The following is a 16,610-nucleotide window of genomic DNA, read 5'->3' on the forward strand; positions in this document are numbered from 1 at the left end:
GCTAATTGCCTGGTTTGGAGGAAATGTCATGGTAAACCTTTTCTGTACACTCTTTCAAGGGAGTGGAATTGAGTCCACAATCAAATAAACCAATTTGTAAAATGTGAAGCCACCCAAAACTCTGCTGCCCATGTCCTAATTTGCAATGCCCGACTTCCTACCATCCATACGGTTGCTGACTTCCATTGGTTCCTAGTTATGCGATGCCCCAATTTGAAAATTCTCAATCTCTCAGTTGCCTTAGCCTTGTTTCTGTATTCTGAACAATCCTCCAAGGATTTGTGCTTCATCTTGATCGAACCTCCCACTTAACCTTTATCTTCCTGAAGGAAAAACACCCCTGGATTTCCCAATCTATCCAGAAATAAGATTCCACATTCTGGGTACATTCTCGTGAATCTTCACTGTATTCTCTCCAATATCTTCACACACATTCAAAAACGTGTACCCGACATAGAGGCCAAAACAATGTTTATGGAAGATTTATCAAAGGTTCCTTGCTTTTATTCTCTGTGCCTTGACTTATGCAGTCCACACACTTTCAAAATCTCTTTATCAACATGTTGTCTTCAATGACTGGGCAGGTATAGCCTAAATCCTTCTGTATGCATCGCTGAGAAAAGATGGTTTCTAGATGATAGCATCAATCTTCTGTCAAAAAAGCCCATCTGTACAGTGAACATCAGATTAAGAAAATAAAAAAAAGACATGTAGTAGTTAATTGTACATTGTTTTGAACCTTTATTGTTGTGGAGGTCAGTTAGCTCAATTGGCTATATGGCTGGGTTGTGATGCAGAGTGATGCCACAGCATGGGTTCAACTTCTGCATTAGCTGAAGTTACCATGAAGGACTCTCCATCTCAACCTCTCCCCCTGCCTGAGGCATGGTGACCTTCACATTAAACCACCATCAGTTGTCTGTGATGACAAGAAGCCCTCTGGTCTTGTAACACTGTGACTTCCCTTGTTTTAGTTGCAAATTCTCAAAACTGTTTCCCACAGTTTTCAGAAAATTCAAAAATTCACATTTGCTAACATCGAACTACATCAGCAATTTTGTTTTGGTTTCAGTGGTGAGCACTTTTTTGTGTTATTCACACCACCCCTCCAGCCATTCTGCTCCTGCTCCCCCTCGAGAACCGTACCATTTATTGTATCCTGTTCTCGTCTTACCAAAATGCATAATTTCACATTTCCTGCACTCAATTTCAGTGTGTAATGATTGTAATGAGGTCAGCCAGGTGGGCCTCATAGAATGAGTTCTCTGATTGGGGGTGTTAAAATGGTCCTATCAGGGAGTCCTAACTGACAGATATAAACATGAGTATTAGTGGCTCTGTTCATTCTGAGAGCTGGTTCTGGGGAAGCTGGATCAGTGACAAGGACTCTCCATGTGTAAATAAAGGGTGATTTGGCAATGGGATACCGGCCACTCTGGAGTCATTTCAAATCCCCTTTATTTACACTAATATCACTTTTGTACAGTGTGTAACACATGTAGATGTGTTTATGTTTGTACTTAGGCAAAAGTTTGAGAATCTCAAACAAAATAGAATATTAGATACATCCAGCGATGGGATGTTCTGAATCAACCTCTTCAAAGTTGTCATGACAGATGTCTGCAACTTAAACCCAGTAATTCTGGCCTAAAAGTAAAGGAACTGCCACTGTGCCATAAGATACCTCCTTTACTCCCAAATCAGCATCTATGGATAGTGAAACTATGTGGTGTCCCACAAGGATTTGTGTTGGGGCCATTATTTATTAATGGCTTAGATAACGGCATTTAAAGTCATGTGTTGAAACATGCTGATGAAACAAAGTAGGAAGCATTATACACAGTATAGCTGATAGCATTTAAGTATAAACAAATATTGATAGACTTAAGTGCACGAGCAACCTGTGGCAGATGGAATTCATTGTAACCAAGTGTGAGGTTACCCAGAGATCATAGGAACTGCAGATGCTGGAGATCTGAGATAACAAGGTGTAGAGCTGGATGAACACTGTAGGCCAAGCAGCATCAGAGGAGCAGGAATGCTGATGTTTCAGGCCTTGACCCTTCTTCAGAAATCAGGGAGGGGAAGGGGGTTCTGAAATAAATAGGCAGACAGCGGGAGGCAGATAGAAGATGGATAAAGGAGTGGATAGGTGGAGAGGAGACAAACAGGACAAAGAGGCATGGGTGGAACCAGTAAAGGTGAGTGTAACTGAGGAGTTAGGGAAGAGATAGGTCAGTCCAGGGAGGACGGACAGGTCAAAAGGGCAGGATGAGGCTAGAAGGTAGGAGATGGGGTTGCGGTTTGAGGTGGGAGGGGGGATAGGTGGAAGGAAGGACAGGTTAGGGAGGCGGGTCAAGCTGGGCTGGTTTTGGGATGCGGTTGGGGCAGGGGAGATTTTGAAGCCTGTGAAGTCCACATTGATACCATTGGGCTGCAGGGTTCCCAAGCAAAACATGAAGTGCTGTTCGTGTAACCTTCGGACGGCATTGTTGTGGCACTGCAGGAGACCCAGGATGGACATGTCGTCTCAGGAGTGGGGAAGGGGAGTTGAAATGGTTTGTGACTGGGAGGTGCAGTTGTTTGTTGCGAACCGAACGTATGTGTTCCGCAAAGCAGTCCCCATGCCTCCGCTTGGTTTCACCGATGTACAGGAGGTCTGTAACAGCGGATACAATATACCACATTAACAGATGTGCAGGTGAAAATCTGTTTGATGTGGAAGATCTTCCAAGGGCCTGGGATGGGGGTGAGGGGGCAGGTGTAGCACTTCCTGCGATTGCAGGGAAAAATGCGGGGTGTGGTGGGGCTGGAGGGGAGCGTGGAGTGGACAAAAGTCAGGGAGAGAGTGGTCCCCCAGAAAGCAGATAAGAGTGGGGAGGGAAAGATGTCTTTGGTGGTGGGGTCAGATTGCAGATGGCGGAAGTGTTGGAGGATGATGCATTGGATTTCGAGGCTGGTGGGGTGGTATATGAGGATGAGGGGGATTCTATTTTGGTTGTTATTGCAGGATGGGGTGTGAGGGATGAGTTGCGGGAAATGTGGGAGACACGGTTGGTCGAGGGCATTCGCGACCATGGTGGGTGGGGGGGGGAGGTGGGGGGGAGTTGTGGTGCTTGAAAAACAAGTACATCTGAGATGTTCAGGAGTGGAATGCCTCATCCTGGGAGCAGATGCGGCTGAGGTGAAGGAATTGGAGACAGGGGATGGCATTTTTGCAGGAAGGTGGGTGGGAGGAGGCGTATTCTAGGTAGCTGTGGGAGTCGATAGGCTTGAAATGGATATCGGTTTCCAGGTGGTTGCCAGAGATGGAAACAGAGAGGTCCAGGAAGGAGAGAGAGGTATCAGAGATGGTCCAGGTGAACTTAAGGTTGGGGTGGAAGTTATTGGTGAAGGATATGAGCCGTTCAAGCTCTTCATGGGAGCACGAGGTGGCACTAATACAGTTGTCGATGTAATGGAGGAAGAGGTGGGGTTTGGAGCCAGTGTAGCTACCGAAGAGGAATTGTCCCACGTAACCTACAAAGAGGCAGGCATAGCTGACACCTCCTCCTACCACCCCCTTGATCATGACTCCACCCCCGACCACCAAAACATCATCTCCCAAACCATCCACAATCTCATCACTTCAGGTGACCTCTCATCCACAGCCTCCAAACTAATCGTTCCCCAACCCTGCACCACCCATTTCTATCTCCTTCCCAAAATCCAGAAACCTGGCTGTCTTGATCGACCCATTGTCTCCGCCTGCTCCTGCCCCACCAAACATATCTCTGCTTATCTCGACTCCATTTTCTCCCTCTTGTTCCAGCAACTCCCCACCTATGTCCCTGACACCACCCAGGCCCTCCACCATCTCCAAAACTTCCAATTTCCCCAGTCCCCAACACCTCATCTTTACTATGGACATCCAGTCCCTATACACTTGCATTCCCCATGCAGATGGCCTAACAGCCCTCCGCTTCTTCCTGTCCCGCAGGTCCAGCCAGTCCCCCTCCACTGACACCCTCATCCACTTAGCTGAACTCATCCTCACCCTTAACAACTTCTCTTTCAATTCCTCCCACTTCCTACAGACAAACGGGGTGGCCATGGGTACCTGCATGGGCCCAAGCTATGCCTGCCTCTTTGGAGGTTACGTGGAACAATCTCTCTTCTGCAGCTACACTGGCCCTAAACCCCACCTCTTCCTCCATTACATTGACAACTGTATCAGTGGTGCCTTGTGCTCCCACGAGGCTGCATTGTGATGATCAGGGGAATGAACTGTGACTTTGAGAGAGTAGTGGCCAGCACTGGTTCATGTGTTTTCAATGCATGGTCACAAGGAAAATCCTAGCTTTATTCGGTGGTATGTTCTGCCAAGTGTATTTTGTAATATTATCTTGTTGGTTGCACCCTGTAATCATTCTTTTTAAGGACAGCCTGTTGGGTCATACATAGACTTGGCTTTCTTAAACGTGCCAGTGCAGGGCCCACTACTTTGGGTAAATTCGTTTTCACACTGCAGGGCCTGCACAGGAATTAGATCCCTTCTCTCTCATGCAAAGGGATTAACACCTTTTTTTTTGTCGTTCTTTATCAAAATGGTAAAAAACACATGAGTTCAAAATGAAAAACATCTCCCACCCACAATATTGGAAGCTTGGAAAGACCTTTAGTGCCCAAAGAAACAGGTTTTTATGGGCTTTATCTAGTAGTTCTGTTAGGAATCCTATCAATAAAGGAAAAATCTAAACTTGACAGCAATCAACCAAGCAAACTGGGCCGTTAGATTTCACATTTTAAAAGAAAAACAAACTTTGAGAATTAAGCAAAGCAAGCACTGTCAACTTAATATTGTAATTTATATTAGCTATGCAATCAGTTTTACATTTTACAACCCCCCCCATTTATTATAAGTCATAACAATCTTGAAACTTCATTGATTTCTTTAGGGACTCAACCCATAAAAATGTCACAGCCTTTCTCAAATTTACCTTAATTGTTCTCAGTGTTCTCTGAAGTCAAACTTTTTGGGGATCTTGCCTTCAGTTTTTTTTAGCTAAGTGACCCTTCAACTTTTATTTATGCTTATACAGCTGTGGATGCCTCCATTCCTTGTTCTGCTTGTCAATGTGTATCTAACAGCATTCTTGCAGCTTCCAAGCTGACTCTACTAACTGCTTTCTGTCACAAGGCTTGAGGACACTAGACATTAGCACGCTAGATATTTTCCTTTAGCTACAAACGAGGCAAATGTTCCAGCTGCTCTCTCCATCACTAAATCCAAACTGAACTTTAGCTCCACCTGGATTCCATGCGGTGAATGATACAGTTGGTATTTTAGCCGCTTAAAATGTAGAACTGACCAACAATTATCTCTTATTTGCTTTCTGGATCCAATGAGATTTGGACGATATCAAAGCAAAATTACAACTTTCTTCTATGAGAAAAATTCAATTAACTTTAACAAACAAAACTTCTACTCCCTTTGGCCTACAGACATAAGACTAGAAAAGCACAGAAGGTCAGACAGAATTCGAGGAAGAGGGAAGGCAATGTTTCGGGCCGAAACCCTTCAACAGGGGAACGCTGACTTTCCTGCTCCTTGGATACTGCCTGACCTGCTGTGCTTTTTCAGCCTCACACCTGTAGCAGCAAAAACTGGATTATTTTTAAGCCAACCCCAAGAAACAGTTAGAAGATAATAAACACAGCCATCCACTTCCAGATTAACTATTTTTCGCCTTAACCCTGCAATCACAGCTGCACCTGAAAGTGATGACAAAGACGACCCTCAGCCCCTGCAATAACAACAGAGCAACGACAAAACCTCTTCCCCCATCAAGTCATCTTGACATTTTTTTTCGAGCTTAAGGTGTTCATTTTACTTTTATTTCATAATTACATATGAATTAAACATTTTTATCAAACTATGCTAACCTTTGTCTTGGGCTTTTGAGTGATTTTTGAGTGGTATTTTGTGGTGGTCTGCCCCTAACCCTGCTTTTACTATAGGCCTCAATCACATTAATGCAGAACCAAATAAGGGCCAACATTTTTCACACAGAGGGTGGTGGTGGAGACTAGTACAATTGCAACATTTAAAATGCATCTGGATGGGTATATGAATAGACAAGTTTAGAGGGATATGGGTCAAATGCTGGCAAATGGGACTAGATTAATTTAGGATCTCTGGTCAGCATAGATGAGTTGGACTGAAGGGTCCCTTTCCATGCTGTATATCTCTATAACTAGTGGTATTATCGCAAGACTAATAATTCAGAGTGCTGGGTTCAAATCCCACTGTGACAGATGGTGAAGACCAAATTAATAAAAATCTGGCATTATGAGTCTAATGATGACCCTGAAACCATTGCTGATTGTTGGAAAAACTCATCTGATTCACTGATGTCCTTTTAAGGATGAAATCTGCCATTCTTACCTGGTCTGGTCTACATGTGATTCCAGACCTACTGCAATGTGGTTGATTCTTAACTCTGGCAATATGGTTTGGCCTAGACACTGACACCTACATCCCAAGTAAAAGTGAAAAGAAATGATGGAAGCTGTCATCAGCAGTGTTAACAAGCAGCACCTGCCTAGGAACAACCTTGCTCATTGTTGCCCAGTCTGGTTTGCCAAAGCCACTCAGCTTCTGACCTCATTACAATTTTGTTTCAAACATGGACCAAGCTGAAATCCAGAGGTGAGGTTTGAGTGATCGTCCTTGACATCAAGGCTGTATTTGGTCAAGTATGCGTCAAGGAGACCTAGCACAACTGGAATCCATGAGAACCAGGCCAAATTCCCTGCTGGTTTGAGTCATATCTGGCACATAGGAAGATGGTTGTACTAGTTAGAGGTTTGTCATCCAAGTTCTAGGACATCTCTGCAGGAGTTCCTCTAGGTAGTAACCTAGGCCGAATCATCTTCAGCTGCTTCATCAATGTCCATCATTAGGTTAGAAGTGGGAATATTTGCTGATGACTGCACAACGTACAGCAACATTTGTGTGTCCTCAGATACTGAAAATAGTTCATGTTCAAATACCACAAGACCTGGACGATATCCAGGCTTAGACTGTCATGTGGCAAGTATGATTCGTGCCACACAAATGCCAGGCAATGAATCTCCAACAACAGACAATCTAACCATCACTCCTTGTCATTCAATGGTGTTACCATCATTGAATCTGCCACTGTCAATAATCTGGGGTGGGGTGTTACTATTGTCCAAAAATCAACTAGACTAGCCTGCAGTAGCTATAAGAACAGGTCAGAGGCTAGGAATACTGCAGCGAGTAACTCACCTCCTAACTCCCCAGAACCTGTCCACTATCCACAAGGCCCAAGTCAGGAGTGTGATGGAATACTCCCAGCTTGTCTGGATGGGCGCAACTCTAACAATACTAAACAATACACTATCCTGGACAAAGCATCCCACTAGCTGGCACCCCATTCAAAAGCACATGCTCCCTTTATCACTGACCTCAGTAAGAGCAGTGCATTTAACCTGCAAGATGCACTGGAGGAATTCACCAAAGATGCTTATACAGCACGTTCCATACCCATAATCACTTCCATCTAGAAATACAAATGCAGCAGGTACATGGGACACCACAACCTGCAAGTCCCCTTTTAAGCAACTCACCATCCTGACTTGGAAATTTATCACCATTCCTTTACTGTTGCTGGGCCAAAATCCTGGAATTCCCTCCCTTATGACATATGGTTCTATATACACCATGTGCCCCACAGTGGTTCAAGAAGGCATCTCACCACCACCTTCCCAAGTACAACTAGGGATGCATAATAAATATTGGAGTACTGAGCAAAGAAGTGCTGCTTCAATTGTACAGCACACTGGTGAGACTGCACCTGGAGAACTGTATACAGTTCAGGTTCCTTTGCCTCAGGAAGAATAGTCTAGCCACAGAAGGAGGACAGCAGATGATCACCAGACTAATTCCTGTATCTACTGAGGAGAACTTGAGGATACTGTGTCTGTATCATCTGAAGTTTACCAAAATGAGAGATGGCCTCATTAGAAACTTTCAAAATACTTAAATAGAAGGGGCAGATGGGAAGTTGTGGGGACTAGAAACAGAGGATACAATTTCATAATAAACGAAAGCCATTTAGGATAGAGATGAAGAGGAAGCTCTTCACATAAGAGGGTAGTGCAAGTTCAAGTATCAAGTAAGTTTAAGAAATTAACAGATTTCTAATTATTAACGACATCAAGAGATAAGGGATAACGTGGGAGCATGATATCGAGGTAGATAATCAGCCATTATCTAGAAACGTGGAGTGGGCTCAAGGGCTGAACAGCCCACTCCTTGTGACTATGGTTCTCTATTCCAATCTACTGGGAGGAACAGGTCTGAGGACAGTTAAAAGGATGGAAATGTTCTTATTTTCTTTGATCATTCCTTTCATGTCAATCTTGATAGTGATCTTCTTCAGAATCAAAATCAGCTTATCTAACAGACTTTGGATCCTAGCAATATCGATCAGAAGGTTCAGACATCGGATCCCAAAGTTTGGACCTTCTGATCGATATCACTGATTTCCTTGCTACTGCGAAGCCTGAAGCATATAATTCAAGCTGGTACACCATCTAGTTGTGTACTGTCTGGAGTCTCATCTTTTACACGATATGTTAAACTAAGATGCCTATTTGCTTCTAAGGTGGATATAAAAGATCCCATTGCATTAATTCGAAAAAGAGCTGAGTTGCAATTCTTGTCTCATGACCAACATTTCTTCTTCCAACAACTAAGAAATGGATGATCCGGTGACTATCACATAGATAACTGTGCAATGTTGATGTGTGCAAATTGGCAGTCTCATTTCTTACACTACAACCTTGATTATATATTTTGCTGTAAGTGCTTTAAGATATCTTGCGATCACGAAAAGTGCTACAAAAAGTGCTACAAACGGAATCACAGAAGCTCTGGACAATGTTTTGGGCAAGTGCAGAGGTTTATGACTGCAACAGCAAAAGCGTAAACCCTTTTCATCATCACATTTTAATAAACATAGAATAACAAATAGTCTTTGTCCTTTGTGATTTTTACAGCAGTAAATTCAGGGCAAGTCATCCATTAAACATGCAAAATCTTTGTCCATATGTAATTTGCAGTTTTGTAACAATGAAGAACAGATTCAGCACTCATAATATTTAATTCATCTTTATCCGGAATCCCTAAAAACCTCCTGGACATGGTATAGATTGAACCACTTAAACCCAATCCACAATGCTGTGACAGACAGAAAATCCTGCAGTCAAGTTGTGAAAATATTTTGCTGCATGACAAAATTCCGAAACAGGAAGGTCACATTGGCATGTTCCATTTCAAATTTTTTCTCCGTTTTAGTCTGAACTGGCACTCGCAGCTCATACATCATTCAAGGTCACTGGTTTTTATTGCTTCGTTGGTAATTATTTCGTTGAGCATGTCTAAAACCACCCTTAAATCAGTGAAAAGGAGATAAGAGTGATAGGTTAGGGATGACTTAATTTTAATTTTCGCTTTTTTGTGGAAAGTCACTTAATGTCAGTTGTAAAGCTGAGGTTAGTAGATGAGTCAGTGATTGTGCCTGTGAACTATCTGTTGACAGCATGGCAGCTTAAGACTTTTGGGGACACTTTTCAAGGAAAATTTACACAATTTGTGGCTTGATACAAAAGTGTGTAAATTTCATATTCTTGGCAGAACACATGGAATATGACCTTCTAAACAATTATGAAAGTCAAGATTTAGGAGTAACTTACTGGAACAATGCCTGAACTCAAATCGAAGGTGTGAGCCTCTAAACTTGTCAACAGGGATGGGCAGTTTCACGATCTCGCCCCAGCGTGGACTGTTGTTGTGGTACATCACGAAAGAGCAATGTTCACTTGCAGCAGGTTCTCCAGAGCCAAGACTAATGCAATCCTGTAAGTCACAAAGCAATATGCTGAATGCATCATTATTTGAATGATATTTGCCAATTTATCTTTGATAATAAAATCACAATGCAGAGACTGCAAACCGAAAGAAAGTGGTAGAATATTAGCTAATTCACAATGGTACAGCAATACTAACAGTCTTTCTAAGGTCTGATTAACATTATGAATTTTAACTTACAGTGCGCTTACTCTTGGCAATATTCCTTGAAATTTTTTTTACTGATCATCTTTCAAGGCAGTTGAAGACACTAGAGAGCACACAAATGGCACAGAATGTCATAGGTAGGAGTTACAGAAACGCAATCATACCCGAGGTACAAGAAGGTAGAAGGGCAACCGATTATGGGACAGTCAGTCAGTGAAGGAGTCCCCTGTAGCTGTGGCCCTGTCACACAAGTATTCCATTTTGGATACTGATGAGAGGGATGGCCCATCACGTGACCAGAGCAGTGGCACTAAAGGTGGCCCTGATGTACAGAGGGACAAAGCATATTACAGCTATAATAATTAGAGGATCATGAGCACAGACAGGCACTTCTGAGGATGCAAGAGACACTTCAGAATGGTATGTTGCTTCCCCAGTGCCAGAGTCATGGATGTCTTAAAGTGGGTACAAGGCATCCTGAAAGGGGAGGGTAAACAGAGAACTCATTTTCTACACTGGCACAAATGATGTAGGTAGGAAGAGTGACAAGGTCCTGCAATGATAATTCAGGGAGGCAGGTAGTAAACTAAATAGGAGGACCTCTATGATCGTAATGTTAGGATTCCTCCCTCTCCCTTGTGCTACTGAGGCTAGGAACAGAGTCATAGTACAATTGAACATGCGGCTAAACAGCTGGTGGAGGGGGAGGGGTTTTAGATATGTCAATCATTGGGATGTTTTCCAGGAAAGCTGGGACCTGTACAGGAAGGATCGGTTGCACCTAAACTGGAGGAGCATGAATAAGCAGGCAGGGAGGTTTAACAGTGCCATTGGGCAGGGTTGAAACTAGTGCGGTGGGGGTTGGGAACAGAAGCAGCTGGTCGGTAAGTATAGAGATTGGGGAGGAGCTTGAGACTAAAGCAAATATAGCTAAGAGGAAGAGCAGTCAGAGAGAAGTTGCTGAGATCAGTGGAACTGCAGGCTTAGAATCCATTTGCTTCAATGCAAGAGCAAAGAAAATTACAGCACAGGAACGGACCCTTCGGCCCTCCAAGTCTGCACCAACATGCTGCCGTCACAACTAAAACCCCCGAGTCATAGCTGATGCCCTCCATACCAGGCAACATCAGATAAATAAATGGAGGGCATTAGCTATGAGGAGAGGTTGGAGAAACTTGGGTTGTTCTCCCTGAAATGACAGGAGTTGAGGGGCGACCTGATAGAGGTCTACAAGATTACGATGGACGTGGACAGAGTGGAAGAGGCAGTTACTCAGGGGCATAGGTTTAAGGTGCAAGCTTTAATGATGATGTATGAGGCAAGATTTTTTTTACACAGAGGGTGGTGGGTGCCTGGAACTTGCTGCCGGGGGAGGTAGTGGAAGCAGATACAATAGTGACTTTTAAAGGGCATCTTGACAAATATAGAATAGGATGGGAATAGAGGGGTAAGGTTCCTTGATGGGTAGGGGGTTTTTGTCGTGACGGGCAGCATGGTGGTGCACACTTGGAGGGCTTCCTCGTATTCCATGCTGGCTTCATGTATTCCCAGCCTCATAGCCTTGACAAATGCTTGGTTTTTCTTTTTGATTAGGCTAACATCATCTCTCGTTATTCAGGATTCCCTAAACCCGCCTTACTTATCCTTCATTCTTGCAGGAACGTGCCGGCCCCGAGTTCCCAGTAACTTACACTTGAAAGCCTCCCACATACCAGATGTTGATTTGCCCTCAAACATCTGCTTCCAATTTACATTCTTCAGTTCCTGCCTAATATTGTTGAAATTAGCCTTCCCCCCATTTAAGACCTTCACCTGACATCAAGTTATCTTTATCCATCAGTACCTTAAAGTTTACTGAATTATGATCACTATTCCTGAGCTGCTACCCTACTGAGACTTCGACCACATGGCCAGGCTCATTCCCCAATACTTGGTTCAGTACAGCTCCTTTCCTAGTTGGACTATCTACATTCTGTTTCAAAAAGCCCTCCTGGATGCTCCTTTCAAGCTGTGTCCCATCCATGTCCTAGCACTAAATGACTCCCAGCCAATATACGGGAAGTTAAAATCACCATGACAAAAATCTTGTTACTCCTGCATCTTGCCAAAATCTGCCTACATATCTGTTCTTCTATCTCCCACTGGCTGTTGGGAGGCCTTTAGTAAACCCCAAACATTGTAACTGCACCATTCCTGTTCCTGAGCTCTACCCATAATGCCTCGCTGTATGAGCCATCCGAGGTATCCTCTCGCAACACAGCTGTGATATTCTCCTTCACAAGTAGTGCAACTCCCACAACCCTTTATATGTCCCTCTATCTTGCCCGAAACATCTGTATCCTGGAACGTTAAACTGCCAATCCTGCCCCTCCCTTAAACAAGTCTCTGTAATAGCAATAACAACATCATAGTTCCAAGTACTAATCCAAGCTCTGAGTTCATCTACCTTACCTGTTACACTTCTCACATTGAAACAGAAGCACTTCAGTCCACCAGACCCGCTCTTATCAGCAACCACACCCTGCCTGCTCTTCCTCTGAGTCTTACTGGCCCTATTCTCTAGTTCACTTTCAGTCAATTCACCTTTGCTTTGGTTCCCACCTCCTTCTAAGAAAGTTTAAATTTTCCCAAGTGACACGAGCAAACCTCCCAGCTAGAATATTTGTGCCCTTCCAATTTAAATGCAATCCGTCCTTCTTGTACAGGATACACCTACCCTGAAAGAATTCCCAATGGTCCAGCAGGGTTAAGGAGAATCCCAAGGCATTTATATATATTAAGAGCAAGAGGGTAACTCGGAAAAGAGTAGGCCTACTCACGTATAAAGGAGAGAGATTGTGTGAAGCCAGAGGAAATGGACGAGATCCTTAATCAGAACTTTACATTGCTTTTCACCACAGAGAGACATGAGAAATGCTGAGGTTATGGAAAGATGTGTGAATATTCTCAGACAGGTCAACACAATGCAAGAGGAAGTGTTGACTGTCTTGAAATGCATTAAGGCAGACAAATCCCCAAGGCAAATGGGATCTATCCCAGGATACTGTGAGAAGCAAGAAAGGAAATAACTGGAGCCTTAAACAGGCATCTTTGCATTGTCTTTGGCCTCAGGCAAGGTTCCAGAGGACTGGATAATAGTCAATGTTGTTTCTTTGTGGAAGAAGGGGAACAGAGATAATTCAGGTAATTACAGGTCAGTAAGCCTGATGTCAGTGGTGGGGAAGCTATTGGAGAAGATACTGAGAGACAGGATTTATTCACATTGGAAACAAATGGGTTTGTTAATGATGGGTAGCAAGGGTTTGTGTGGAGAAGGTCATGTTCCACCAACGTGATCGAATATTTTGAGGTGGTGACAAGAATGATTGATGAGGGAAGGGCGATGGATGTTGTCTACATGGATGTCAGTAAGGCATCAAGGCACCTCATGGCAGGCTGGTACAAGATAGTTTCATGGGATCCAGGTGTGCAGGACAGATAGATGCAGAATTGGCATGGTCATAGAAGTAGCAGTGGAAGGTGCTTTTCAGAATGGAGGTCAGTAACTAATGGTGTTCTGCAAGGATCAGTGTTGGGACCTGTGTTGTTTGTAATATAAATACACATGATCAGGATGAAAATGAAGGTGACCTGATTATTAAATTTGCAGATGACACCAAAATTGGCAGAGTTGCAGATAGTGAGAAGGGCTGTCAAAGAATACAATGGGATATAGATAGATTGAAGAAGGCATGCAGCACACTTTCCTTCATCAGCCATGGCACTAAATATAAAGTTGGCAAGTTATGTTACAGCTGTATACTAAACCTTAGTTTAGTCTGGAATATCGCATGCAGTTTTGATTGCTACACTATCTGAAGGACGTGGATCCTTTGTAGAGGCCGCAGTGAAGGTTTATCAGGATGTTGCCTTGTCTGAAGGGTTTTAGGTACTAGGAGAGGTTAGATAAACTCAGATTGTTTTCACTGGAAAGATGGAGACTGAGGGGCGATCTGATAGAGGTATACAAAATTATGATAAGCATGGAGAGAGTGGATAGTTGAGGCTTTTTCCTCAAAGTGGAAAAGTCGACTACAAGGCAGGACAGGTTCAAGCTGAGAGGCGGAACGTTTAGTGAAGAAGCGCAGGAAAATTTTTTCACAAAAATGGTGGTGGGTGCCTGGAACATAGTGCCAGTGAAAATGGTGGAAGCAGGCACATTAGTAATGTTTAAGGCGCATCTTGGTAGACACATGAATGGGAGGCGAACAGACAGATAGAAACCGTATTTGGCAATAAATAGTGGCTCTAAATAACAACTAGGAATAGGTGCAGGCTTGATGGGCTAAAGGGCCTGTTCCTGTGCAGTATTATTCTTTGTTTTGCTAGAATCCTGGTCCAGTCTGATTTGTTCAAAGTGTCTGCTATCCAACGTCAGAGGCATTCTATGCTGCTACAGTCCAACATTTCTGTTACCATTGTTTCAGTCCAATTACCTATTGGTAGCAGTTTGTAGTGTAAGCAATACCTTTGGGAGATGGATTAATACTTCTGAGCACATGTCATGTAAGACCCAATAGCCAAACAGAGATTTTCCTCCGATTAGTCTGGGTGTTTACTATTAAAGTTGGAGGGGCAAATGTAACATACAAAGCCACAGTACAGCCAGTCACCACTGCCTGTTCTTCTAACTACCACTGATTGCGGTTTTAAAATCTAAAATACTGACCTCAAAGTAATGAAACATACTTATTTTTTTCAATGATGCAGACGAATCAAATAGCCCAGTATAATTCAGAAAACAAAAAGCTTCAGTCAGGAGCTCTGCACAATGAAAAGATGACACTGGGTTGAATCTTAGCTTTTTTGGCTATGCGCAAGTTGCGTCAAGTTATTGGAGAATTTTGCAGATGCAAATGAGTTGCTTCATTATATCTTACCAAACTTGTCTTTGTCCATTTGGTGTCTCTTACATATGATTCCAGCCCCATCTTACCACATGCTGTCTCCAGAACAGTTTGCCACTGCTGGGTCCCATGTGATGCACACTCAGACAGGAACTATCAGGTCAGAACTACCCTCTATTCTTCCTGATATTTGCCTCAGAAATGGTTGACTGGGGGAAATTGGCACATCGCTTTGTGGGCAGGGTCCTGGAAGTCCTGGTGGATGGTGTAGAGCAGAGGCAGTCTTTCTCTTCCCTCATGGCTAGTAGTGGAGGCCACAACACTAAACCTTGCCAGCTTGATGAGGTTACCACCAAGTTTAGAGCAGTCTCAATGCCTAGCATTGGAGCAAGAAGGTCAATGTCTTTCTGCACTCTGCCACTGTAAACGAACCTCCACCATGGCTCGTGGTCTACCACTCTCACTACTGTCTGCAATATCTGTCCTCACTTGCTGTCAGCTACCATGCCCTCTGTGCTGGCTACTTACTTGCTTTGGGTATCTTTCCACCTGCACCAATAGGTAACAGCTGTGCCATTCATCTCCTGCCTCTCTCTCTCTCATTCTAGTAGTAATACAGTTTCCAGTAGGGCACAGAGTGTCAAGTTAGGTGGTGGGCTGCCAAACATTTGGCTCTCCATCCTTAATGTGAAAACTTTGCATGCATTTTGACTCTGATTGCCCTGAGTGGCTGACTGCCTGTGTTCAAGCCCCTAGGTTGAGTGTCAAAGAATGCCCTTGACTTACTGTGCTGGAGGCCCTGAGCAGTGGTTATCCCTCTTGATGAGACTGAAGCCTACTGACAACCATGACAAGCTTCAGGATTTTGTGTCTGAGCTAACGTCTTAAAAAGAAGTTATATGAGCCTGGTAGCTCTGATTATGGGAACAAAGCACCCAAAGGCAAGGCACGAATGAGCTGAGCATCCAGATAGACTCATAATGAATAAAGATTATGACAGTGAGCAAACAGCCTAAAGATGCAGCTTGTCCAGTCTGTGAGCTGGAAGCAATGACCGCACATTGTCCTTGCTGCAGCATTGCAATGAATAGTTGCTGGTGCAGCCTGAGGATGCAGCTTTAAGTGCAGAAGTGTCCTGTATGTGGATCATCCAAACAGCTTTATTCATACGTAGGTGCGGAAACTGGAAATATTTGCCTCAATGTTAGCCTTCTCTTTAATCTCACATAGCATTACATTGAATTTACAGCACTGAAGAGGCCTAACAAACCTGTGACCCAACTTAATCAAATCCCATTCACACGTTCTTCTATTCCTCTCTCTCAAGTACTTATTTGCAATACATTTCTGCTATTCATCTCTGGATAAATATGTACATGCTGAATTCCTCATTGGTTTTGGTAAGAAAACGGGCAGAATCTTTCAGGCCCACCTGTAGCTTTAAGGGCAGGTAAAGGTCAGTAATTGAGGGAGGCAAAAACTTGATTTCCTGAGGGGGGGTTAGAGGTTTAGTGTTAAGTTTGCAGAACCTTTCAGATGGGTTGGGTTTCCTTCTTTCACACTTACTCACATTCCATAACCATCTTAGCCTACTTAATTAAATTCACAGGTATAATCTTGTTAGGCGAGGACTGGAA

General features: G+C 43.5%; 1 protein-coding gene across 6 annotated transcripts in view; it reads right to left on the reverse strand.

The window, feature by feature from the left end:
* Positions 1-16,610, reverse strand: part of dock3 (dedicator of cytokinesis 3) — a 1,242,443-nt gene that overhangs the window by 257,486 nt on the left and 968,347 nt on the right. For all 6 annotated transcript variants that reach the window (XM_059649508.1, XM_059649506.1, XM_059649505.1 and 3 more), the window contains one exon: positions 9,766-9,928. In XM_059649508.1, the coding sequence (XP_059505491.1) occupies positions 9,766-9,928 (163 nt within the window). The remainder of the gene's footprint in view (positions 1-9,765; positions 9,929-16,610) is intronic.

This window comes from Stegostoma tigrinum, chromosome 11 (genome assembly GCF_030684315.1).
Source record: "Stegostoma tigrinum isolate sSteTig4 chromosome 11, sSteTig4.hap1, whole genome shotgun sequence".
NCBI classification, from domain to species: Eukaryota; Metazoa; Chordata; class Chondrichthyes; order Orectolobiformes; family Stegostomatidae; genus Stegostoma; species Stegostoma tigrinum.